This window comes from Netta rufina (assembly GCF_964035555.1).
Source record: "Netta rufina genome assembly, chromosome: 12".
Classification (NCBI taxonomy): domain Eukaryota; kingdom Metazoa; phylum Chordata; class Aves; order Anseriformes; family Anatidae; genus Netta; species Netta rufina.
This window is the reverse complement of record NC_140135.1, coordinates 8,020,559-8,048,142: the sequence shown is the minus strand read 5'-3', so window position 1 is coordinate 8,048,142 and position 27,584 is coordinate 8,020,559. Positions and strand designations below refer to the sequence as shown.

At 44.0% G+C, this 27,584-nt stretch overlaps 1 protein-coding gene across 1 annotated transcript in view; it reads right to left on the bottom strand.

The window, feature by feature from the left end:
* The window catches only part of IL1RAPL2 (interleukin 1 receptor accessory protein like 2), a gene marked incomplete at both ends in the record, with an annotated part of 317,482 nt that overhangs the window by 164,131 nt on the left and 125,767 nt on the right, over window positions 1-27,584 (bottom strand). Inside the window, one exon of the mRNA XM_084294337.1 lies at window positions 923-1,196. Within this exon, the coding sequence (XP_084150463.1) occupies window positions 923-1,196 (274 nt within the window). The remainder of the gene's footprint in view (window positions 1-922; window positions 1,197-27,584) is intronic.

Sequence of the window (27,584 nt, the reverse complement as noted above, 5' to 3'; positions counted from 1 at the left end):
CAGCACAAACTTTGACTTTAGCACCATTCTTTAGGATCAGAACAGAGGCAAGTTGAGACAAGGCAGCAAGGCAGAGATGGAGAGAGCACAACTTCTGGGCTCTTAACAGTGTTGTTATTTATCTGCAAATATTTTATATTAAATTCACCAAACCTGCATATAATTTCAGTATGGAACAGCAGACAAGGATAGAGCAAGCTTCATTCTCTAAAACCAAACAGTTTAACACTGAATCATAGGAAGTATCTGTAAACTCCTTTTAATTCAAAACTGGATCATTTAAGGGATATTTATCCATTCACTCTTACAGACTCCTCCTTTTTTATCCTCTCATTTTAGGCACAGAGCTGGTATCAACATCCACATGATGGACATCGTGAGCTCCAGCACATACTTCATTTAAGGATCATCCAACAGTTCCAAAATACTTGAGACAAGCATTACCTTACACCACCTTACCTAATGAGGCCGGCTTCACGTTATGACAAATCTTAAATGTATATTAAAACAAACATTTTCTCAGAACCAGACAGAAATCTAACTCTCTATGGCCTAAACCTATCAGAATAATTTAAACTGTGTCACAAAATTACCAACTTTGAAAAATCATTTATGACCTTTGGCACTCATGAGAATTTGAGGATTACTTAGCCAAAATACTTAATGCTTTAAGAAGCATCCATTTATGAGGGTTTATGGCAAAATGTAAGTTTGCAAATGTTTAATTATAGCTATTGGAAGAGGTAACTATAATTACTAGGGAAACTAATTTTACGACAAAGCATTATGTGACAAAATTATGAGAAGGCAAATACTGAGTAAATATTAACTGGAAGACTATCTCAATCATGAAGCTAAATTGAAACATTTTTCAAATGAGACAATCTACACATTCTTAGTGATATTTTAACACGATACCCACCTTAGAACACACGTGTAGAAACCACTGTCTTGCAACTCAACCGAGTGAAACCATATTGAATCTTCATCCTTGCTCATCCTAACTTCAGAAAATATAATGGGTTCTTCTAAGTCTCCTTTGTTTTTGTACCACATAAGCCTAAGACCTGTGCTTTGGGCCATGCTATAATTAGTTCTGATATAGCTGTAGAAAAGGGCACATTTCACTCGGACTGGTTCACCTGCCAAAGCCATGTATGTCTTGAGATCCACTGACCAGTCAATGCAACCATCAACTGAAAGCAAAACAATAATAAAGACATATTAGATACAGATACAATTCTTCAAGACAGCGAGAGGCAGCCTGTGAAATGCAAAACAATTAATCAAAAGAAAAAAACCTTTGTTTTAGAGCAGTGTGATAAACTCGTGGCAGCTATTAGCAATCAAAAGCATTTTATACGGTTTTCTTAGTTACATGTAAATGTAAAATGTGCAGGCTGTAAGAGCACATTATTATTATTAGAGCACATTAGACCTGCCCGATTCCATTTCTTTAGAACATCATTACCTTCATCCACTTTCACTAATTCTTTAATAAATAAACCAAGTGTTTTCACCTTACCTACCTGCTCTAATAAAACAATTCTAAATTCACTAATTCCTTGTTGGAGGAAAATGTCTGTTGGCATCTGACCCCAATTTATCCCTTAAAACATTTCCCTCCACCTCTGCTAATTATGTTACATAAAAAATAAGAGATGTGACAATTATTCTCTTCCAAGGCAGTTACACACAGTTGTTTTTTTCCTACAGCCTACTCAAACTATAGAGAAAGAATTATATACAATAGAATAAAACTACAACACGTTATCAATGCAATCAAGCTTAATGCAGATATTGTACAAATATGAAAAGGAATCTTTTGATGTTCTGTTCATCAAAAACTTTTGAAACCGCTTTCCTTAGCTAAAAAAAAGGTTTGATACTTCACTTTAAAAATGAATGTGTCAGCCAATTTATTAAAAGATTATTTCTCTCTACATTTTTTCCTCCCATTACTTTTAAATCCTTTTGGTTACACTATAATCCTAGTACCTACATATCAACACATAATTCCCCTCGTGTATCAGAGACTTTTTAATTCAATCTTTTGTATTCTTAGAAAAAATGGAAGCCTGAAAGTCAACTGAGAATATAAGCAAAAAAGAAGACAGCAAAGCAGGCTGTCAGCAGGCAAATACATTGCCTAAAATCAATGCACTTGATCTAATATATATTTTGTGGAATTTATTGATCATTTCCAGCTACATGTAACTGAAGCATCTTTATCCTTGATGTAACTACCTCAAATTCAACCAAGTAAGGATCAAGTTGCCTCTTCTGCATTTACAGCATCAGTCCTCTGACTCTCAATGTTGGATACTCTCATATGCTCCTCATTTCACATACATCTTCAATAGCATTCCCTCATCAAGTGATTTTTTTATTTACTTCCTAAGCACAAGTACTACGCACAAATTTGTATCCATAGTGGAATACCAGATCTAGTACTTTTTAGTGGCTTTTCTTACCTTTAAATTATGCCTACCATTTTTTCAGGCTTCTCTTGAATCACAGAATTGTCTAGGTTGGAAGAGACCTCAAGTCCAACTTCTGACCTAACACTAACAAGTCCTCCACTAAACCATATCGCTAAGTTCAACATCTAAACGCCTTTTAAAGCCCTCCAGGGATGGTGACTCCACCACTTCCCTGGGCAGCCCATTCCAATGCCTCACAACCTTCTCAGTAAAGAAGTTCTTCCTAACATCCAACCTAAAACTTCCCTGGCGCAACTTTAGCCCGTTCCCCCTCGTCCTGTCACCAGGCACGTGGGAGAATAGACCAACCCCCACCTTGCTACAGCAAATCCTTCAAAACTAGCCATGATAAATGGGAGCTTTTGATTTCCCCAGTGCAGTTTATCAGCTTTAATTGTACCATGACCACATGAACTGTGCAGCTGAACCGTATTTTAAACCTGCTCACACATTTCTTGTACATAAACTTCCATGCAACATCTCGGTAAAACAAACTGACACAGGCTCAGGACGGGAGGACCAGGACCCCGTTACTCCAAACTGTTTGTTTAACCCAGCAGCTGTCATGGGGTAACAGAAGGGAGACCCTCTGGTGCTTCCAGCCAGTGCGGTACATTTCCTTCCTCACTGCTGCAGCATCAAGTTTGGCTAATTACTACCCAAAAAATCACATCGTGAAGTATTTGTTCTCAGCACATCTCCTCCACGTGTTTAAGAGCCTTCATTACGACCAAAGCTGTGCGTTGTAACCCAGTCTCTTGCTAGGACCACATAAAATACTGCCTCTAGCTATGGTGCTATACAGACATGGACAAGCAGCAGCACAGCTGGAAGAAGAACCCCAATCTCCCTGCTCTACAAACCCATCCAACCCATTTTTTCAATAAAGCGTGGTTCTAACCTCATGAATAATTTTATACAGGTGGCTTTAACATCAAGTGGTTCTCAGTGTACTCCATGCAAAGCCTCCTCACATTCACTTTGTGCCTTTTTTAAGCCCTTCTCTTTCGGCTGGCACGAGTTTACAATTAAAAAGCACTGCAGAGCTTACAGCCTCCTTCTCCCAGCAAGAGATGTCAAAGGAAAATGCTGAACTCTCCAGATTGCTCATCCTCCTCCTTCAGGACGTACAGATATTCTCCGAGGCTTCCGTTCTCCTGTAGTTTAGCAAAGTCACAGAAGTCTAAGGCAATACGTAAGCTGAAATGAATAGGGGTGCCCAGAACTGGAATTTAAATCCCAACTAATTCAGCTGATCTAATTAATTCTGTCAATCTCCTGTCAATCTAATCCTGTCACGTCATCTAAAGCTTTCAAACCTACGCTGGTTCAGCAAAGTTAAACCACAGTGAAGAGTAACTGACATTCAGACACACGTGGAAAGCCTCTAGGTCAAGCAGAAAGGTGCCAGCTTTTCTGCTGTATCGCAGAGCAGAGTCACGATTACAAATAGGAAGTCTGGTTCTGATCTAACAGGGAAATCCAACTTTAGAAGCTGAAAACGCTGCTGTTTCCAATGCAATTTCTGCCACAGCCACGCCATCAGCTTGTCAAAGCGCAGCTCAAAGAAACATAAAGCACCCTTCGGGGGCATTCAGTCTGCCTCACCTTCCACTCTTGTGAAAATTTCTTCTAGTGTGTGCTTCTCTACTCTTTTACCTCCAGCTGCTAAAGTTTTACAACTGCTTCAGCACAGAGCAATGGATGAAAGACACCGGAATGGCAATTTCTAGCCAAGGCACCAGAGACACCAAAACCCATCTCTGGCTGCCCCAGCAGAGGGCTAGAGCCGGCCATAACCATGCTTCAGCGTGGTCACCAACACGGCGAGCTGACTCCAGACCTGCACCTGCACTTTCAAAGGAGAAAAAGCAAATGGAGAGGAGAGCACATGGGGAACAGAGTAAAGTGACCATTCATTATAGGTTGCGGATGGCACCTGCAGAAGGGAAAAGTCCCGCAGAGCGCCTCAACTAAATCTTAATCAGTGGAGAAAAACTAATCAAACAAGAGATGACTTTTACCCTTTTTTTCCTCGTTAAACACACCGCCGGGAACGTTTCCTCTTATGAAGCTGTAGAGGCTAAAATGTAGGTCAGGCTCCCTGAGCTCACGTGGCAGCCGGGATTTTTCCTCCCGCCGCGCCGTCAGTCAGCGGAGCGTGTGCTTTGTTGGATTAATTTGGAGTATTCTCCGAGCTGTCATCGCGAGTGACGGGAGCTGCTTAGGTGGAGTTTAGCACTCCATTATCGAGAACAAAGTTTGCTGTCATTTTTGTGGGGCTGGCTCTCAATGTGCAATGTGATCAGGGTGGTAAGAAGACAAAAGTAATGGCATTAGAGAGAGGCACTTATTGTATAAAAACTGTACATACATCTTTTCTCTGCTACCCAATTATTAGCTGATCCCTAATAAGTGCCTGATTGAAAGCCCATTCAGATCAAATCCCCTCTATTGTGGGAGTATTTTAGACACTTTCAGTAAAGACAATTATTTGAAATATGCTCTAAAACGTAGAGTATTGAGAGGATGTGGAAAAATTGTCCCACTTCTGGCCTGGCTTCCTGAGGAAAGGAGGTTTGCCTACCTGTTCCCCAGCCCCACCAGAGCTCCTTCTGGCCCCACTGGCTGATCACAGCCCTATTTCATAGCACTTGAAAGGGCTGAGGCACAGAGAGAGACCTGCCGTGGCCCCGGCAGGGAGGGAAGTGCTGCCAGCAAGTACAGCAGCAGCTGATCATGGGGGACTTGTCCCTGGTATTATCCAGGACCACCCCAGTTATCTGTCCAGCCTACTGCAACCTGAGGAGATGGTGAGCTGAGAAGGAAGGGTCTGAATTCATCAGACACGTTATAGATTAAGTTGCCTGGCGATACGTTACCGTACGTCTGTGTTAGCAGTCACCCCAAGTGCGCACCGCATCTCCTTCCCCAACGCTTCCTGGTAATCTGCCATTATTCTTATTTTAAATAAATCCAGTTGTCGAGGGATTCTAGATGCATTTTAAGACGAACCACAATAATTTATGAGCAATTACAGAAGAGCATGTACATAGTCTCTGAGTAATTTGTCTTTCTGCTTGCTGTCATATAAATAATTTTTGCATTGCGAATCTGCCTGTAATAATTTTTGTTGGGATCTGTCACCTACAGCAATTTATATCACAGGATTGTTAAACATGCTTGCCCGTTACCTGAAATCTCATTTTAAATTGAAATCATCTACAAATAAATGATTAAAAAATAAATATACTAGCTAATGTGTTAAATTTATTGCTCCACAAAGCAAGAAATGCTTGTGACTGTAAATATTTAGCCAGAAAAACATTCCTCTGAGTTACATTTTTATTTATAGATTAGCCATAGAGCGGCGGAGCCCAGGAACTGATATCCATCTCGCCTGGGGTCTGCAGACACGAGCAACAATGGATGCACTCTGTGAAGGAAGCCCACAAAAAGGCATGCAATTTTTTGGGACTCTCGAAGGGCAGAAGTCGGTTACAGCCCACCAATTTTAGGCAACTTGGTATTTTCAGATCTTGATTCTAGAGGAAAGGGAGCATACCCTGTATTTGAGCAACCACAGTAACGCCTTTAATAGCTCTGGCTGGACGTGGTCTTCCCAAAGAGCCTGGGTATTAGCTCAGGCTCACCTGCTCCCTCCTCTCTAGCCCTGTACAACACTTCTCCAATTGTGTCACTGGGGGTGTTTATCTCTGCAACGTCCAAGCACCAGAGGACAAAAGAAAAATAAAAAGGAGGCTGGGAGGCAGAAGAGAGACGTTTATCTCCCCAGAGAGGAAGTGGTCAGGAAGACCATTCCAGAATTTCACATTGTGCCCCTCATACTTGGGATACATCCCACCCTTAGCAATGCCTCATCTCCTACCAGATTCCACAGGCAGCTTTACAGATACCATTGACTTAAATAGTAATAATAATAATAATAATAATAATAATAATAATAATAATAATAGGTGTGTACAGAAATTAAAGGTTCAGATTGCACAGCATAAAGACAGCTGCAGTTTGCATATGGCAGACAAAAACCAGCTGGCTGCTGTGTGTGGCACATCAGAAGTGATGGCCAGAGAGAGTCAGTGAACAGAGAGCAAGTTACCCGTGTCACAGGGAGGACAGGCTGTGTGGGTACTTCACAGTACCTCCTTCACAGGACCTCCCCCAGAAGCAGAGGAGCTGAGCTCAGCGAGTAGGCAGGGAGGGAAGGAGAGGGAAGTTAAGGTCAGGTGCTTGCCATTTTTCTTTTCCATGAGTTACAGTTTTACCCTTCTTTGCGCCAAGAGAACTGTAGTTTCTGGTTCTGACTACACTCATATTTTAAACTGCATTTTAGAAAAAAACAAACAGTTGTCCCAAGGGATAGAGTAAATCAAAAAAATTATCTGTAGCAGATGAAGACCACTTAGAAAACCACCTTCAACCTTGAGAGAAAAACAAGTTTATTGTGCTTCAAGCTTGGTAAATTTTGCAGTGTTTTTCCTCCTACCCTGTTAACAATTTTAACTAAATAATTTATTCCTATCACAGTAGCGTCTAGGTTCAGCAGTCATCTGCCATGACTGTTTTGCTGTAGAAGCACAACATCTAAGAAAAGGATCACACAAAGACTTTGTAGTTTCTCTGCTCTCATCTCCATCTTCTGAATGCTTTCTAACAAGGTTTAGACCATTCGAGTTTACCAGTGAAGAAGCTTGGGATTTTCAAGACATGGAAAAGTGCAAATATTTCAGAATTCCTAAGCTGAATAATTATGAGTGCAAAGAAACTTCATTAGATTTATCAACATGTAAGTACTTCTCCCAGTCTGGCTCATAAATAAGGCAGAAAAATGCATTTACTTATCCTTATACATTGGCTGAATTTCTTCTAAATTTTGATCAAAGTTTGCAATCTCTGTAACATGGGCTAAAAGGTTTTCAAGATTTGTATATGCTTCATTCTTTCTGACCAGCTGTCGTGGTTTAACCCGGCTGGCAGCTAAACACCACGCAGCCGTTCGCTCACCCTCCCCCCTCCCTCTCTGGGACGGGGGAGAGAAATGGAAAGTGAAGCCCGTGAGTTGAGATAAAGACAGTTTAATAAGACAGGAAAAAAAAAATAACAAAAATAATAATAACAATAATAATAATGATGATACAATGGGGATAATACGAAAGTAATAATGGTATGTACAAACAAGTGATGCACAATGCAATTGCTCACCACCCGCTGACCGATGCCCAGCCTAACCCCGAGCAGTCCGGCCCCCTCCCCCCGGCTAGCCACCCCTATATATTGTTTAGCATGACGTCAGATGGTATGGAATACCCCTTTGGCTAGTTTGGGTCACCTGTCCTGGGTCTGTCCCCTCCCAGCTCTTACTGCACCCCCCAGCCTGCCCGTTGGCAGGACAGAGCAAAGGCTGAGATGTCCTTGGCTTAGTATAAGCACTGCTCTGCAACAATTAAAGCATCGGGGTGTTATCAGCACTCTTCTCATCCTAAGCCAAAACACAGCATTCCACCAGCTACTAGGAAGAAAATTAATTCTGTGCTAACTGAAACCAGGACACCAGCTTTTCTTATGAGGCTACAGCTAAACAACCCAGCCCAAATGTCAAAGATTCCAGCTGAACACTCATAATTTCCTTTGAGGTCAAACAAACTGTAAATATATACTGCCAGAGGTCCAAATAAGAACGGATGGCTCTGTCCTGACTTACATATGCATACAGAGCCAGAAGCATTTTAGTCTTCAACTCAAAATGCAAAAGAAAGAACATACTAGCAGATCATCGATCTAGGAAGAGACAAAAGCCAGCTTGGGCCCTGAACAAACCTCAGCTTCCAGGAGCCAAGGCATATTAATGAGGTTGGGACTCTGAAATTCTCCGTGAGGAAGCAAAATGCTAAAGGAGTGTCAGTAGAAGTTACCAGACACGGACATCTCATCCTGCAGCACCCATCAGATTGGCCATGCAAACTGATGGGTCCAGTGCCAGCTTTTCAGATGGCACCTTATCACGGGGATTTTCGGGAATGCGTGCTGATGGAGAGAAGAAGAGCACATCACAGCTGGCAGGTTAGATTTTGCTGGAGACAGGAAGCTCTGAAACACGCTGTGTGATGGAAAGCATATCTCTGGTCTCATCATATTCTTTGCTACCCCGTCTACGTCAAATGTTCCTGCAGATAGATGGACCTGAACTGAAGCGCCCTTCCAAAGCTGTGCTCTACGCTTCCAGCAAATTGCCCTGCTTAGCCAACAGAAAGAGGAGGGCACTAAAGCAACTGTTTAAAATGCAGCATATTTACCTAAAAATGAGTTTGGTGACCATGTTCTCCCAGTCGCTTCAATACCTGGCAGGTTTTTAAAGTCTGTGCTGAAGTAAATAATAGAGAAATTAGAACTTATGAACTGCTTTGGTTTTACATATTCCTTGTGTAATACCTTGATTCTCCATGGCTGCCACCACATAGAAAACGATACAAGAGGCACTTTTTTTGTTTGTTTGTTTTAACCTCTTTTGCATCAACAAATGACACAAAAGCACAAAGATAAATTTCCCAGCACCTCTGATGATTCTTTGGTACAAAGAACTACCCCTATACAAATTAGACAGATGCCAATTCTTGTTTTCTTTCTCTGAGAAAAGGGAAAACAATATCTGAGGCAACCAATGAGTAAAACAGGCTTGAAAATACACCACTGCTCTTAAAAAGTTTATCCTACTGAAGATTCCAGGCTAGAAGCAACACTCTGGAAATATGCCTTATACCTGAAGGTACGTGCAATTATTATTTTAAGTGTTGTTGACTAAACACAAGCTCTTTAAGGACACGCTCTGAGACAGTTTTGGTATTCTCCAAAGAAGCACATTAACCCATGGAGACTTTCACACATGCTGTTTTCAAGTCTTTAGCACCATGCAAACTCTGGGAACAAAGCTGAATTCATTTCAATAATTGATGAGTCTCTTTTCATTAGTCCTTTGAACAAAGTTACTGAAGGTAAAGTAAATGGAAACTAGATCCCAGATCAGGTAGTTGCAGTCTCAAGTAATCACACAATTAGGAAACTCTATATCCACTGCTTGCTATTCCCAGCAGAGAATTGTAAGAAAGAGCTGTCAATAATAAGAATTTTAAATGAAAAAGAATGAAACTCTATTAACTTTCTGGTCCCTGTGGGGGAGAGGGGCTGGTGTACGTGCACAAGATTATTTTTTTTTCATCTGTTTTTCAAGTACGTGGATAGTTTGAGTTGGGTTACGTGCTTTGAGGGCTCGATCTCTTGAGTTTGGATTAGGTTAGGAAGACGGACTCCGTCTTGAATTCACTGGGCTAAATTCATCTCCTCTGTTATCTGCAGAGGGGAATCCTGGAGTGTCACAGGTCTGCTCTAAGGGCTCTCATTTCATCCCACCTGTGGCAGAGAAAAACTGCTTGACAGAAGAGTGCACGAGGACTATCAGAAAAGCCTGTGGATAATATCACACCCCACCACAAGAAGAAAACAGGACTCAAGACTGGGTGTTACTTCTGTGGTCAGCTGGTTGGTATTTGTGCACGGTTTGAGGAATTATTCACTGGGCCACCTCAGTGCAGGAAGCCTTTCACATGAATGCCCATCTCTGGGAGCACACAGGATTATGGCAGTGTCACTCTTCACAACTCTTTCCAACCTCCCTACTGACCATCTCTATTCCCTAGCGTACTAAGCTGCAGTCAGCCCATCAGAACATAACCCGATCCTTTACAAAACTAATTCCTCATAAGCACAGTGGGTAGAATGAATGTTTTGGATTTTGGACATTTGCAAACTATTTAATGAATATGTTGCAATGATAAATTAAAATAATAAATAAATACATAAATAAATAAAAAAGAATGCACAGCTTTAAATCAGTACATAGTAATTAATATAAAGGAACAAGTCAAGTTCATCTGAATTTACTTGCAACAAATAACCAGCTTTGGTCATTTGCTTTGTCTCTACACATTAGCCTTTGGATATACCATTGTACAATTGCTCTGCCATTCCTGCTGTTATCTGGCACAGACAACTTGAGCTGCAATGAGCCAATTATTGTTTCCACTTGCATGCCAGGTGGATCTTGGCTCAAAAAGGTTGTGACCCATGCTCTAACCTAGGTTGTAATTTCTCCTCTCGTTTTAATTCATCCGTTCCATGTACGCAGCAGAATTTAAATAGGGAATTCTCCTGACAGCAGAACACACTGAATTTCATTTCAGTAAAATGAACACTTACAAATCAAAACAATATTTGCTTTTATAGGACAACTATGAATAGAACTGTTACGGGGTTATTTGACTAAAATATGTCTGTAACTGATAAATTACAAAGTGCTCTCAAAATGCAATACTTTTAAACAATAAACATTGTTCCTCAGACTTTTGTTTCCATTTAAAGCAAACATTGAATTATCCTTCCTACAAGCAATTATAATTAAATGTAAGAAAGAAAAGGTTCATGATTGAAAAATGAACCTTTACAAGACTACCTCTGTTACAGACGTCTCTCTAGGTGAAGCAGCAAGCCGCAGCGAGTGCTGTGCTCCGTAACACGTTCCGCGTACGTTTAGGTTCACCTTCACGTGCTTTTTCTTAGATCTCTCCATCCCACAGTTGCAGGCAGCTTCACACAACCCTGGTAACAAACCTCCAGTGCAAATGAGGGCCACATTTATGGGACCACAGGCACTCCAATTCCTAAGTCTCCCCCTGCTCCTGCAGCCACAGTGCGGGGCCCTGGCCTGAGGCGAGCAGCCATTTTGTCCTCAGGGGCTGCAGCTCCCCACACAGGATGGGTCCTCTTTCCCGTTGTCTTCATTGAGTCTGGACTCACAAGGCTCTCAGACCAGGGCCAAAAGCTGACTAAAAACCCCACAGGAACTGGCAGTGCTTTGGGCTAACAGATAGCCGTTACCAGAAGAGAGCCCCCAGCTCGGCCCAGTTTACAGCCTTTTCCTCACACTTCCCAGTATCTTCGTAATCCAGAAGCAAAGCTGGCAGCAGGTTTTCATTTCTTAGTAAGCAAAAGCAACTAACTGCAAACACTTCATTACTAATACATCATCCGCTCCCTGCTCAGAGCGGCACAAGCAGGCCTGTATTTTATTCATAGGCCTCCTGTCAGTCCGAAGGGCCCCAGCTCGATTTGCAAAGCACTGCAGCTGCCGCTCGCAGGGCCGGACTGCCCAGTGCACAGGGTAAGGCAGGGGATGGCGAGTTCTTCGAGCTCCTCGCTGAGGCGAGGGCAGGATTTGGGGACCCAGGACACAGAGAGAGATACAGTGCCCAGGGCCCCAGGACCCTTCAGATGTCACCATGTCCTACAGCCAGGACACTGGCCAGCAGCCCTACCATCCAGTCTCCATCATGACTAAATTGTCACAGATCCACGTTAAAAGATGACTCTGAAAAATCATTTTAAAAGCTTCCATGCGAGTTACTGATAAACCAGAAAAAAAAAAAAAAAAAAAAAAAAAAAAAAACTAAAACTGGAATGAGGTGGCTTTGACTACACTGGCTTCTATGGTGGTGGCCCCCAAGAAAACCAGTATGTTTCTCAGTCATGAAACCATGTTTCAAAATATGGAAAACAGTATTAAATTCTTAAATAGAGAAAACTCACAGTGATGAGGGAGTTGAAAGCTGGATTCTCTCTTCTCCTTTCACCAAACTCCTGTTCATAGGGGGTGCCGAGTCCCCAAGCCTGGCTGCAGGTTCCTCATGGTGCTGAGGGGCCCAAAGCTCACACCCAGGGCTCCTGCCCCTCTCAGCAGGCCGAGGGCTCCTGGAGCCCGGCTCCCTGCTAAATGCGAGCTGAATTCAGCAAATAGTGCTTGGTAGGGAAGCCAGAGCAGGGCGAGGATTCATTTCCATACACAGGGTTGAAGGAATGCCTTCTCAATTAAAAATATTGTGTTTAATTCAACCTAGCTGATTTTATTATTACCTCCATTCAGCTCTACATCTGAAGAGAGGGTAAAAGCACACATGATGTATGGGGCCTCAGGGTAGGGAATTTGGGCTACATGTAGGGACATGAAGTGAGACGCCTCTGACAATACAACATGTGTTACAGTGGTACAAAAAATACATTTTAAATCATCTCTCAACGAGTTTGAAACAGAATTTGATGGCAACAATTATCGCCATCCCTGAACCTCACAGCGCTGGGTGCCGATACTCTGGGGAGCACATCCCTACAGGCAAAATCTCTTTGCAAGAAGGGAAGGAGAAGGAAACAGAGACAGAAAGATTGCAAAAGCTAGAAGCAGCGATACGAATCAGAAATAAAGAGATGCAGATGTCACACAAAGTATGTCAAGGGAATTGCTGATAACCAGAAGTTCTTCATATGTGAAGGCACTTACTGTTACATTTCTGTTAAAAAATCAGAGTATCACAAATGCAATCACATTTTTTCCTGTGTCACTTGTGAAATAAATGATATTTCAGTGTGAGGTTGACAATGTAAGAAATGCAATTATAATGATTTACATATTAAAGACATTATTATGTCTTCATTGTAAATATTTCCATTGTGATGACTTTGAAGAGAATCTTTGCAAGCAGAAGTATAAATACCCTTATGCCAGATCTCAGATAATCTGAAATCATGCTGTGTCAAGTTGTCAATTTTAAGAATTCTCCTAAGCCGTTACAAATCTCATTTTAATCTCTCTAAAAACTCATCTAATTTTACATAATTAAAAAAAAATGGTTGTAATGTGTTAATTTTGATGCACAGTGAGTAACATGGTGCCAGAACCCTTCCAGACAACTCCTATTCTGAAAAGCAGCACTAAGTTTTGAATTTCCAGCCTGCCCAAGGCTGCATAAACCTTTACAATGTAATTTTTGCTATTGTTTAACACTAAATATTCAAAAATATCCCATCGGAATTATGAGAACCGGCTCTCTTCCTCTTCCCTGGGATTGACCAGCGTGCCTTCACTAGGAAAGATGGGCAAATAAAACCTCATTAATGAGCTACAAACTTTGGATAACAAAAAGCATCGCTACCAACCCAGTTGCTGTTGGATGGCCATCTGTTAGAAGAGAAGAAATGTACTCTGTAGGCATAAAGGACCCTGCACTTCTTTGCTTCTATTTGCACATACTCAAAAATAGTCCCAGCACCATACATGAATGACAGCAGTGTCCCACCAGACCCAAAGCAACTGAAATGCAAACACAGGCATGGAGAGGAGGGACTGAGATTACGGCTTAAAAATATTCATGGACTTTCACTGCGTATACATGTGCATAAATCAGAAGACTATGGTGCTGGAAAGAGTGGCTTTTGCAAGCCTTGCATTAATTAGGAAAGGATTTCTCAAAACCCATGCATCTCCAAACTGTGTGCTGGGAAGACCATTTACTTCTAAATGATAAGTGTAGGCTCCATGCAAAATATTCTGAAGTTTTAGTTCTCTGAATTACTGTTAACCCAACATTACTCTTGCCTACCTTGTGATTTTAAATGGAATTACATGTAGCCTGCAGCTTCAAATCTAAATGAAAAATGTAGCTCCAATTGAGCCTTCGGAAAAAAAAAAGGCAAAAGTTAATGAGATTTAAATTAGTAACAGCTAAAGCTTTCCCTTAAAGAAAACATTATCGATTTTAAAGAGCTACCTAATGAAAAAGAATTGCATTCATTTAGACTTTGCATGAGCTACATTAGAGATTCATTTATAATAATAAATAAGGATGTGCTTTACAGTGAAATGAATCAGCAGAATTTATGTACATAATTTTTTATGAGTTAACTACACATTCCTTAGGCCTTTAATCACAGTTTTGGGTGAACTGTTTATGGTAGTAAAGAAATCAGAGTTTCTAATGCCCAGATCATCAAAGGTAATTAAGTATCAATTCCCTATAAGAGTCAAACACCTAGACAGCTCAGGGGGTTATGATTCATTCTTCATTTGTAAAATTGAAGTGGATAATGTTTTCCTTTACTCGTTATTAAAGAATGTTTCTATTTTAAGCTCAAGTAACTAACCATTGGCAAAATTCTCCTACGGAAGCCCCGACATTTCTATATGACAAGTAAAAAAATGATGCATCCTTGTAAAGTCCTTAAATAAGTGGGAAATTGGTTAAGCTGTTGGTTTTCATACATTTTTTACTCATACTCAATTTTTTACAGTCAGAAGACGATTTATGATAGAAGCATGGTTCAGGAATATAATGCTGTGACCCTATGACATTTAAATATGGGACACTGGTGACCATGCATGGGTAATATTTCCTAGTTGTGGTTGAACCCAGCAGGCAGCTCAGCATCGCACAGCTGTTTGCTCACTTCCCCCTCCAGTGGAATGGGGGAGAGAATCAGGGAAAAAGGAGCAAAATTCGTGGGTTAAGATAAGGACAGTGGAGCAGAGAAGGAGGGAGAAGAAAACATAAAGCAAGTGATGCACAATGCAATTGCTCACCACCAGCCAACTGGTTCCCAGCCTGTCCCCAAGCAATGGGGGGATCCTGGACCAACTCCCCCCCATTTTGTTGCTGAGCATAACACCACCTGGTAGGGGACATCCCTGTGGCCAGCCCGGGCCAGCTGTCCTGGCTGTGAACCCTTCCCAGCTCCTGGGGCACCCCCAGCGCCTCGCTGGCAGGGCAGAGCTGAAAGGTTCTTGGCTATACGTGGGCAGTGCTCTGCAACAACTCAAGCATCGATCGGTGTTATCAGCATTATTTTCACCTTACATCCCAAACCCAGCACCTCACTAGCTATTATGAAGAAAATGAACTCTATCCCAGCTGAAACTGGGATACGTACCAAATCCAGTTTCTTCTCTGAGAACTGCTAAGAAGAAAACAGCTGAAGTGCAAAGTCCTCCAAAGAAGTTTCAAATGACTTTTCAAACTACGCTACTTATACCAAAAGCAAGCATGCCTGGATCCAGTCCAAACAGAGCTTCACCTCATAATTAATTGAAGCTCCAGACAAAACCCCTAAGAACAAAAAGAACATTCAGTTCATTTTCTGAGATACTCCAGAGTGCTAAAACTTCAGCTCCACAAGTCGCTGCATTCCCTCTAACTCAGCTGTTGGAATCACGGGGAGCCCCCAGCCTCCCTCCATCTCCCACCCTGAAAGTCGTCTATCTAAAGCCAGGAGGAAAGCTAACTACAGCGTTCAATAAAGCAAGCTGCACGTTCTCATGTCTCAAACTAAGCTCACGTGTTGCAAGATAATGAAGAACATGCAAAGATCCCCCCTGCAGTACGAACAGGTAGCACCATCCCAGTACAGCACTGTTTTTGCAATGAAGTTTCATCAAAACATCTCACAGGGGAGACAAACTGCAGGAATTGCATCCCTGAATGGATCTTCAGGGAAATAATTAATAAAACTTCCCCTAACGTTGCTTGTTCCTGTAAACTGCATATTTTAGCTGTGTTCAATTCAATTCCTTGGAGCTCAACATAAGCCAGCCCTTTCTACCACACACAAGCATGACCAGAATACGTTGTACGAGGGAGGGATGCACCGTAGAAGAACCATGGTGGCTTAGGAGAGTGGTGTGTGGCCAGGCACGGGCGTATTTCTAATCCCAGCTCTTTTTGTAGCGGACCCAAGGCTCACTTTCTGATGTGCTAGGGACCACAGCTCCAAAAAAAACAATCTAAAGCCTGCTTCGCCAGGAACAAGTTGTGCAGGAGGCTGTGCTGGGTACAAAGCTGAAGATGTATTTCTTAACAACTTCTAGATCTGCTCTACCAACACTGATATTTAACGAAGAAAGCTTAGCACATCACTTCTGACTTCCAAACCTTCCACAAGTAACATGCTTCCATTAGCTTTTTTCTTTTTTCTTTTTTTTTTTTTTTTTTTTTAATCTCCAACAGGTGTTTTTGCATCATTTCAACCCACTGAGTTTAACTAGGTTTGTTTTTACACAAGTGAAAACTTCAAAACTTGGATATTTAAACTTTGTCTTCCTTCCCAAGAGCTTTCAGTGAGTGTTTGCTGTGTTTTAAGCATTCTAGGGGGAATTCCTACAACCACCTTGCCCTTTTTATTGCTGCCTGCAGGAGAAGACAACAACTAAAAATAACCTGGCCCTACACACCCAAGTTCCCCTGGTGGACGCTGTACAAGAGAGCTGGCGTTTCGCTGGGCTGGGGGAAGATGGGGCTCACAAGGAGGCGACTGAATCATTCAAGCATTTGTGTCTGTAACGCCACCACGTCTATTTTCAGCTCTGACAAAAGATTCATAGTCAGATGATACCGAGCGTTGCGTTCTTTAAGCTTCAGGCTGCAAATGAAAGCAAACCTCCTACAAAAAGCACCTGAAGGGAATTTCTGCCAGCTTTGCCAAGGTCGGGCCTTCTCAGGTCTCATGTCCCTCCAGATGGTGAGGATTGCCTTCGCGTGGCCTTCTCGAGGAGAAGGAGCCTGCCCGCCATTCAGAGGCAAGGCTAATATGCAAAATAAATCCCCTGGCCATTATAGACGCAGTTACAACTCCAATTTTTTCTTAGAAAAAAAATGTTCTAGCACAGACTTGGTCACCAGAGCTTTGATAACGCTGGCATTTGCAAAACAACCGTGCTGGCCTGACATTTTCCATCCTCCTGTTATGTACTTCTATGCACTTAGCGATGAACTATAGCAATTCCCTCCCAACCCTTAATATTTTAGCCTCGTGACGATGTGGGCAGCCACTTTCGTACTTGTTACTTCTACCGTGCTAACTTATGGTCATTTGTTACTCACCTAGAGTGTTCCTGCACTTTAAACCTCACTGAATGTGCCAACTGGCCAAGTAGCCTTGTTGATACAATGCTGGTTTATTAAAAAGTTATTGTACTAGTAAACTAGCAAAAGCTACAGGAAAAAAAAAAAAACATTTGGAGAAGGTTCATTTCCATACATGAAACGTCTCCATGCTTTCCTACAAAAAAACACTGCAGGCATCTGAGCACACGGAGCAGCTGTTCCTCTAACTCTGAGTCTCAGCTCAGAAAGAAGCTGAAAAGGGGAAATGTTGGGTAACTGGCAATTAAAGAAATAGCATCTTGCGATGACACTGGAACTAAATTCAGAAAAGGGACAAAATGACCACCGTTTCCTAACTAGCACTTTTAAAATGCAACAAAGTTTTCAAAAAGCCGAAATTCTGCCATTTGAGCAGGCAGGTAAACTGGTATCTGTACAGCCCCCAAGGCTCGGACAAGCAGCACCCGCTCATCTCCATGTGGCTGCTCCGCATGCCCACCACCGAGCTCGTCCCCTAGAAGCTGGGGCAGGAGCAGCTGTTTCTCAAACAAGAGAGAGACAACACCCCAGCAATATAGCAGCTTGATAAGAAAAGCAGATAAAATTAATAATTATCTCAATTCCCTAAGGGAAAAAGAACTATTGAAGCTTTAGGGCAAGGAAACCTTTTCATACACAATACCAGCTTTAAGAAGACGCTGCAGATGGTGTGCAGGTCCTCATCAGGTTAGTGGTAGCGAAGAGATTTAAATACCAACCCCAGTCCATGGCTTTCATGCATGAGCATCCTGCTGCATCTTCAGGTTAAAAACAATAATAATAATTAAACCTGGACTGAAATCATCACCCTTCCACATTGGTTTCAGCTCAGACTTGTCTCAGTCCGAGAGAAGAAGCCACTTATTCGGATGTAGCCACTGCTAAGCCCTGAATGCAGCCATCCACCACCAGAGCACGTGTGGTGTGCCTCTCCCATCCCTGCCCCACATATACCACTCAGGCTCTCAGAAATTGTGTTTTGCTATGAAATGCACTCACAATTATCTCTTAGGATTTGGGTTTTTTGCCTTTTTTTTTTTTTTCCTCATCTCAACTCCTCACTTTTCCCCCACCAGCTGTTCCTTTCCAGTCCATGCACACAAATACTCCAGCTAAACTTTCAAACACACCGCACTGCTGCTGGCTACGCAAGTCTGCCTGTTTCTAACTATTTTTAAAATGCAGATGATGAGAGAGATTGAGATTAGAGGGGCTGGCTGAGGGCTTGAAGTGCGCTGTTTTCAAGAAAAAATTCCCAGAAGCTATAGCTGACAACCTCTTCATCATCATTAATCCATACAATTTCATTAACAGCTATTGTGATCGCTGAATTTAGCTTTCCTTTTCACTGATAAATAGAAGCCTGGCCCTGATTGTACTGAGAATAACATTATTCTCTCTCTGGGAGGACCTGCTGCTGACTTTCCTGTAATTTCCCATCCACTCAGCCCCAGCTTTTCCACGACCCCTGCCCCAACAGCTCAGCAAGGAGATGTTGAGTGGGTGCACTTCTGAGAAGATCGTGTGAGGACTGCATGGGAAAGTGGCGTGACTCGAATACACGGCCTCAGAGCATTTGCAATGGCCAGATGTCCCTAACGCCATCACCAGAGGAAGCTGCGGCTGGACTGCAGCTTTGACAGCGAGCCAGCCCATCCGAGAGAGCAGCTCTGCCACCAGGTGTGAGCCCACAAGAAATGGTTATTGCTGCACGGCCCCTCTGTGTTGAGGCCGACGCTCATTAAGGCGAGAGCGTGGCACTTGCTTTTATTCCCTGAACAAACAGAGCACTACAATCTCCAGGCTGACAATTCAGAAAAAGAAACTTGCTTATTTGGCCACTTCCTCACACTATGCTTTTTGTTTGTATTTTAAAGCTTTCATCCATAAATCACATCAAAGGCCAAGCACCAATGGTCATCCCTTAAAAAACCCACAACCATTACTGCTTTCCACCTGCACTGCAGTGGATTGTGTCCATGAAGTTACGGCTCCAAAAGGGTGAAGACTTCCAACAAGTGTTATAAAAGATCCTTCACGCTCCAGTGGAAAATCACTGATCTGCACATTTCACGCAGCTCACGGGTGAGCCAGCTGTAGTACAAACCTTGCACGGAGCTGGGAAGCTTCACAGGACTCCCGACAACTGCTCGGAGTTCCCACAGAGTCGAGTTTACGATTCAGGGCAAAGGCTGCCAAAAATTTCGTTTGTGGCCACGCTGAATGGGTGCTGGCTTCTGACCAGGCTGCCATGCCTCTGCCTGTATCGCGGTGGAGGACAAGGGCTGCAGGCCAGCATTTCACAGAAATAGATTTGCAAAACTTTGCTTTCATTTGAAGGCAGGAGGAAACCCAACAAGCACCCTAGGACGGCACCACGCAAGGAGCATGCTGCGGTCACTCAGCTGGGCTGCCAGGCCTGGGACTTGCTCAGGTTTGCCCTCCTGCAGGCTCACGCTGCTCCCTGCGCCTCGCTTCTCCTCTGCGCCAAGCTGCACTTGCCACTGCTTCGGAGCCGGCAGGGAACAAAACGAGTCCTTAGAAATTGATTTTTAAAAGGAAATGCATCCCTGAAGTGAATCATGACTGATTAAAACAAGGGCCTTTTTTCAGCTTGGCTCTATTAAAATATATGACAGCTGTCACATACTGCCAGGAGCCAGTATAGAAAGGACACCTGGAAGCCAGATTCCAGAGCGGTTTGATAACTGGCAAGATCATTGCTCTTATTTCTACTTTTTCCACTTCTGCATTTTGCTTCCTGCAAGAGCACCACCCGAGGAGTGCCTGGGAGAGGATTCAGCCCCAGGGGCAGCGGGCAGGTTCCTCTACAGCAGGGCTGGGAGGGCCAGGACTCTATCACACGGGGTTGAACCCTGTTTAGCAAAGAGCCCTGCTCGTGCTGTGCCTGCCTCTGAGCTCCAGACAGGCAAAAATCCTCCCCTGGCAGAGCCAGCTCCGCTTCCTGAGCAACATCCCAAGGGAAAGAGCAGGGCCATGGGAGACATATGGATGCTGAGCCTTACCGGAGACCCCCAGAGCACACACATGGGTGCTTCAGATCCTCACAGCAAGCTGTTAACCCCCCTGCAGCGCTGCCCTAAAACGCCCACGCTGTGCTCAGAAAGAGGAGAGCCCGGGACTGCTGCCCGGCACGGGGCTGCAGCACGTCCAGCAGTGGCTCTGCTGAGCAAACGGGAGGGCTGAGGCTCCCCCTTCCCAACACAAGCCAACCTCCTGTGCGGGCTCCATGATTTACAGCGCTGGTCTCGTGAAGCTGCACTGACCCGTGAGCAGCCAGTGCTTACACAGGCTCCTTCTGCTCGCTGGAGCAGAGGAGAGCCTCTGGGGACTGTGCTCGCTGAGCTCCCCCGGAAGCCATCACACGGTCCCTGCACGCTCTGATCGATATTTCGGTGAGGTGACAGCCTTACGAGAGCCTCCGCCACGCCGCGACACGGCGCCTCCGGCCACGCCATCTGGCTGAAGTCTGAAGAAATAAAAGATGGGCCTTGAGCTGGGTCTGGGAGGTCAGCAGGTTCAGGCGTGCTTGAGAGTGTGACTAAGGTTTCGTGGCAGGTCATCTCTCTATTTCCTGACGTGGAAACTATTTTATTTAATACTTCACTGCAATAACAGACCGTTGTGTAATACCCCCAACAACAACCTTCAGCACCGATCTGCTGCCCCAGGCAGGTAAAGCTCAACCACAGCATCATTACCAGGCTGTGAATTAAAAGCTCTGCAATGCCCTGCCGGAGCCAAGTGGCCATTCCCCAGCCCGTGGCTCCAGAAGAAGCCTCCAAGGAGGTCCCTGCAGGCCTGTGTCCCTGCCCCAGGAGGCTGGTGGTGCTTTGCAAGCAGTTCCTGACAAGACACAGCACTCTTGGAGCAATTACACGTGGGGGTGAAGTGCCTTTCCCCTCCCAACACACAACGCAAGGCAGTGCCAGACACGTACCGTGCTCTGCCCGTCACTCGGCCACCGCAGGAACGTGGTGAACACCACCGTGTAAGAGGTTCCTCGTTCCTAATTCTGAGTTTCTTGCTGGTCCTCGTTTGCTGCCTTCTGATTTTCCCAATTTCTGAGGTAGCTTGGGCTGAAGAGAGGTCCCCGCTAGGCACAGGGCAGAGCACAGAGACTCTGGGATATAGCAGGCAACCTCTGCTTGCCTTTACCTTTTGGAAAATAGGGCAAGAAAACCGGGAGGTGAAAAATGCTTCCCAAATACAGTCCGGACCAGTAAATCACACCAGAAGTTAAAGAACAGAAAGTGACCAAGTGTCACTTGAATGTCATTGCCTGAGTTTCATCTTGGAACCACTTCCAGCTTGAGCAAAGCACTTGGTGAAAACCCACAGCGTGTAGTGGCTTGAAACATCCAACACTGAGCTGCTGAAGGCTGGAAAAATTCCTCTCCGAGATACCAAGAGCAGTGGCAGGAGGGAACAGCGCGAGGGAGACCGGCCCCACCGCCAGCTGCTCTTCTCTCCAGCAAAAGGACGGGGTTACTGCCCAGCTGGAAAAGCCAAAGATCCACCAGAAGGCAGCAGGGAAGGGGTCAGGACACCCGAGGACAGCTCCAGTTAAAGACCCAACTGCTGTTTGAAAGAAGGCGTAGAAGTAAGGAAGGTGCTAAAAATCTCTGGGTGAAGCAGCTGGGGTTTGCTCTCAGACAGCAGCGCTGATCTGGGTTCTCTGCCCGCTAGACACAGAGCAGGAACCCATCAGGCAGACGAGCCAAACACCATTAACTGAGATTATTCTCAACCACATTTATATTTTCATTCTGTTCAAGCAGAGACAGAGATTACTTTTTTCCTACAAGGCTGTGAACGACTGCTTTTCTTATTCCAGGCCAGCACAAAGTACAGGCGGGGAGTCATGTTAGTGATGGTGATCAGTTTTCCCTGACTACAAAGAAATCAAGTTTGGTGAGTCCCACCCTTTTCTATTTGACGGGAAGGCAAAAACTGGAGCCAGTCATTAATTACAGAGCAGGATCCACATTTATAAGGTGGACAGCAGCAGCTCTGCAAATCTGGAGAGCAAGCAGCCCGTGGGAAGCCCCCCAGACTCCCATCAGCTCAAGGCACAGCAGCACTGCCAGATAAGAAGTTTAGATACGGATTCAAATGTCTCCACAGATCAGCCGTTTGCCTCCAGCTTTAACACATGGGATGCGTTTCAGGGTTCCCGGCGGGCTCACTAGACAGCTGCAACTATTTTCTCCTAATCAAGAAGCCTACCTGCAGCCAACCCCCCCAGCGGCAGGCAGGTCCCGCTCTCCTCCTGCAGCAGCGACTGTGACCTTCTCAATACTGCGCTGATTCCAGTGCTCGCATTTTTCACAGCTCCCTGTCACAGCACAGAACAAGCCCGCGTGATGTGACCGCAGGCACTCGTGGGACCGAGCATTAGGCAGCCCTTCACGAGGCAGCGCAGGCTCCAGCAGATGGGCAGCCCCTGCTTTGTGAGCCCTGCCATGCCACGGGGTTTCCTGCAGCCAGTTTGATCACCTCCGAGGAAAGCGAGCTTTACACCTGATGCATCTGTGCTGAAAGACCCCCTGCCTTTAAAATGACTTTTCAGAGTGTTATTGGGAACAACAACATTAAGATAATGGCAAGACTGACAGTGAGAAATTCGCAGGGGATGCAGAATAAATGAAAACAATTAGTATTATAAATACAGGCTGGGCTTCACGTGTCTCACATGTCAATTATCCACACCGAACTTCTGAGGCTTTATCGTTAACAGGTTTGTTTTGGCAAAAGCTATAAAAATGAAGAGAAAAACCCAACAGTGCTGTTTGAAATTTATGCCATCACAGAGCTGCAAATAAAATGGAAGAATATTTTTATGAGCCATCAAATGTCTTGGCTAATACCAAGAGGCAGTTACTGAAACAAAAATTGTGAACGAGCCTGCCTAACAGCCAGCCCACTGTTTTGATTTTCCTGATGAAATGAGGAACAATTCGTGCTCGTACAGGAGAGTGGATGAGATCTGTTCAAGTATCAGCTCTGGCGGAACGCACATTAGCTGAGCGCATGGGTTTTGAGGTCAGCTGTCATTCTTTCTGAATTGCTCCCCGAGCAGATCACAGAGCAGATGGAAAAGGCCAGTTTGACATGACTCTTTGACTTAATTATAGCATTACTAAGACAGCATATGGAGTGGGGATGTACTGTAGGATTTCATCCAATAACTTTATTTCTCATAAATTCAGCGATCTGCTTCATTTGCTTTTACTTCATCTTCAGCGTCTGCATCCGCTGCATCTGAATTATTTTTACCTGTGCATTACTAGGTCAAGCTCTCCTACCAAGTACAAGAGACATAAATCCACATTAATGTTTAAAGAACCACAGAATTTGACTTGTGTATCAAGTACCAGATCATTTCCAAAACATCAGTATTTGAACTGATTCACTGTTTTCAGCGTTAATTGTGTCAGATCCCTCGAGTTATCCCGTGACTGCTCAGAGACGAGCGATGCCAGACTGGTCTAGTGACGAACAGGCTTTGTATTACGGAGACTAACACCCCCTCCTTCCCCCACGAAGAATCATCGCACGGCATATGCCTGCCCATATGCACAAGGCAGTGCTCTGCAAAGAGCAAAAATCGGTCCAGCAGGAAGAGAGGCAGAGATGAAATCCCGAGCGCGCTACCTGGAAGCCCGGCGTGATTTAGCACCTTAGCACTGCTCCACTTCGATATCGCTGCTCGCAGAAAGCCCTGCAGCCTTCCCACCTGCAGAACAGCAACCTATCAACAAGAGATTCCAATTCTCGGCACTGATCTTACGTTGGGAAGATTTTAGGGAAGGAGAAAATAGAAGTGTTGTTCTGGCCCCCTGAATGCTGCAGGTACGCAGGGTTTTGCACCAGCCACCTGTGTCAATGCTTGCACCATCTGCAACACCGATAGGTTCAGACAGGACATCAGGGGGATATTGTAGGCGTTGACGTGATAAAATAAGAAACCTGCCATCACGGAAAAACTTACTTAACTGGACTGCAACTTCCTCCAAGAAGGGTGCTGTGCTGTGCAGAATACGGTACCACTGACAGCTGTACCCAAACCAGGAAGCACGTAAATCCAACTCCTACGTGATGATTTTAATACCCTTCACCCGTTTTCCTAAGAGGAGGAAATGGGGAAAGGATGGGTCTGTCAAACAGCGAGAAAGTGGTTCATTTCCTCTGCCCTCTCTCACATCATTTCAGCTTTTTCCTGCTGGGCACGAATGGAAGGTGGCAGCTGTTTGAAATTAGGAAGGGACAGGAAGAAAGAAAAACAAACAAACAAACAAACAAAAGGAATGAAAACTCATTTTTTCTATGATTTCTAAATTTCTAAATTAAACTTTCAGGGAAAAAAAAAAAAAAGGCTTCATTTTGAAATTTCAACATGTAATTAAAAAGACAGCAAAGGTTTTCCTCTAAAAATATTACTTCTGAACAGTTTTTTTCCCAACAAGAGATGTCATTTTAATCACCTCGCAGCTCTTAGCTGTAATATAGAAGACTTTTAATTCAGCAACTTGCCCTGACAAAGCAGGCTGTCAAACCTCCCCCTGAGGATCTCTCTCCAAAGCCGCCTGTTGGACCCCTTTATCATCTTTGGCACCTTTTGCTCTTCACTTCAGCTTTCTTAAAGATGAATCCAACTCAAAGTAGGGGGAAAAAAAAAAGGTGGAAAAGGACAACACAACATAGAACCAAATATATAACGCTTCTGAAGATTTCTCACTGCCTCAAAACCTTAAAATGCCCAATTTCAGAGGCTGGTGTCTCAAAGTGCCACATTAACAACTGATCACCATCAAGCTGAGTTTAACTACTTGCACTTACAAACTCAGTGAAAATAGATGGATGGTTAATGGCTCCTCATTTGTTTTCTGGGCAGGAAACAGACTATTGCACCACCTGGCAAGGAGGTACAAGCTCCCTGGGTGCTGCAGAGCCTGCTTGTGGATGCTCTCAGCCTCTCCTGGATGTTTTCAGCACACCTCACCTCTAAGCCTCACGGCAGACCAGGCTGTGCTGCAAGGAACGGGAGCTGGGTACAAAGAGCAACCAGGATCGAGTACAAAAAGATCCCAAACAAGAAAGAAAAGGAGAAAGGAGCATACGGAGGAGTAAAACAAAACCAAATGGGTACTTGTGGACGTTCCTCACAAGGCACTCCATCTCACTTGAGTCTTACTGCACTCAGCCTCAAAAGGCTGCAATTTATTATTTTGTCCAGCACTTGTAATAAAAACAAGATATCCCTCCTCTACCATTGTAATTCAGCAACACAGAAATGTCTTCTGATTTTTTTTGTTGACAAAGCAGAGGTCAACTTGACCCGTTTCCTCTAAATTCCCCCCCGTTACCCATGCAGAGCGCTGCAGTTACCATCCGGCACAGCACAAGCTGCAATTCGGCCTTGCAAGTCAGCACGGCCAAAGCCAGCAGCTGCTGGTGGCTACAACAGACGATACCAACTCCACCATCCATCCCGTCACAACCTGTCACTTTGCTTTTGAGGCTGACGGTTTTGTTCCGGGGGGCTGCGGTAAGGGGCTCGTCTCTTCTGGGGCCCAGCCTTGGGATGGAGGCAAGCACGAGCTGGGCCGAGCTTCGCCATCACCCCAACCCCAGAACTGCAACGTCAGCCACTTGGGACCCCACAGTGAAACTCAAACCCAGCAGAGCCCAAACTTTTCAAGGTCCAACTCAGACTTGTAACTTTGGCTCCTTTTTAGGTTTCTACTAAGATTTACTTGACTTAGATTAACGCTATCAAGGGTTACAGGGGGAAAAAAATAATGAAGAAATTGAGGTATTTATGGCTGGGTTTTTAAGAAGATTTGGACAACCCAATGCCATTAGGAACTGTCAGCCTACAAAGCACAGTGCTTTACGCAGAGTGCTGTACCCTGCGCTCACAGGATCGTACATTTCAGCATATTTTAGCTCTACTTTCAACATTTGCTATTTAATATTATACAATTACTGCGTAATGCTTGTTGACAAAAACCAAGATGTTCACATGAGGGTTCTCAAACTTCCATACATAAAATTGAGTTTACCCGATTGCTGAGAAGGAGCTCATTTGTCTTGGAGTAGCTTTAAGTCAGGCTGCTTCTACCACAACGGCTTCGCGCAGTGACGTGCGTGCGAGACCCGCTCTAATGAAACACGACAGCAGGAAACTTGGAGTTAGCTGCAAGCACTGCGAGTCACAAGCACACCTTGGAGAAGTTATCGCCCACACCATCACTCCCCAGAGGCACATCAACACTTGAAAGAGGTCTCCTCTGAGAGGCTTTTACAGTCATGCCACAAAAGCCCGGGTGAAAGGCAGTTTTTCCTGCAGGTGCCTCTCCCAGGAAAAAATACTTCCTCCTTCACCTAGGGAACACGTAACAGACTCGTAGGTAACCTCAAATAAAAATGATTTAGAACTACTTAAGCAAGAAAAATATTCATATTGCGTCTACCTAACATCTAGCTGTTATGATTAGAAGTCAGCCAGAAATTTCGCCACGATGAACTTTCAAGGCAAAACTGAAGCATCGCTACTTGACAAATAAATAAAGAACTAGAGAGACAGAGAGGAAAGAAATGCCCACCTCGTTTTTAAATGACATTTTAGATAATTCAGCTTGACACTTCAAAATACAGAATTTAGCTGGTGCTGCATCTTTCACAACACAGGAGACGAGCTGTGTGGCAAATAAAGATGGGGTTATCTGCTGCTGTACTACAGGCAGGACCTGGGTCCCGACACCTCCTTACATAAGCCCTAAATTAAAATCAGCCTAGAAAAGCTTTGTTCTTGCTATGGAAGGCAACAATGAGCCTTCTCTCTCAACAGAAATATTTGTGCAGGAACCATGGCCAGATCTCCAAACCAGACCACCATTTTTGTGGGCCCAGCTTGCCCTGCAACTACTTTTTTTTAAATTAAAAAAATACAATTAATTTTATATATTAATTTAATTTTATATATTAAATAATCAAATAAATCAATAAAGTAGAAAGGAGGATTTAATTCATACGTAATGGAAGAGTAACAGGTAACATTCCCAACGTAATATCCTCCACTTAGGAAACTGCACGCAGTTCAGTAAGACCCAAAGCTGTATTTTTAATAGGAAAAAACATGTAGTCAACAGCTACATCCTTAAAGGGTCTTTTCTGGGATGGGACAGGAAATAGAAAAGAAGCTTTGGTCACCTCTGGCATTTGTAGCAGGAGATAACCTTAAACACCATTAACGATTTTC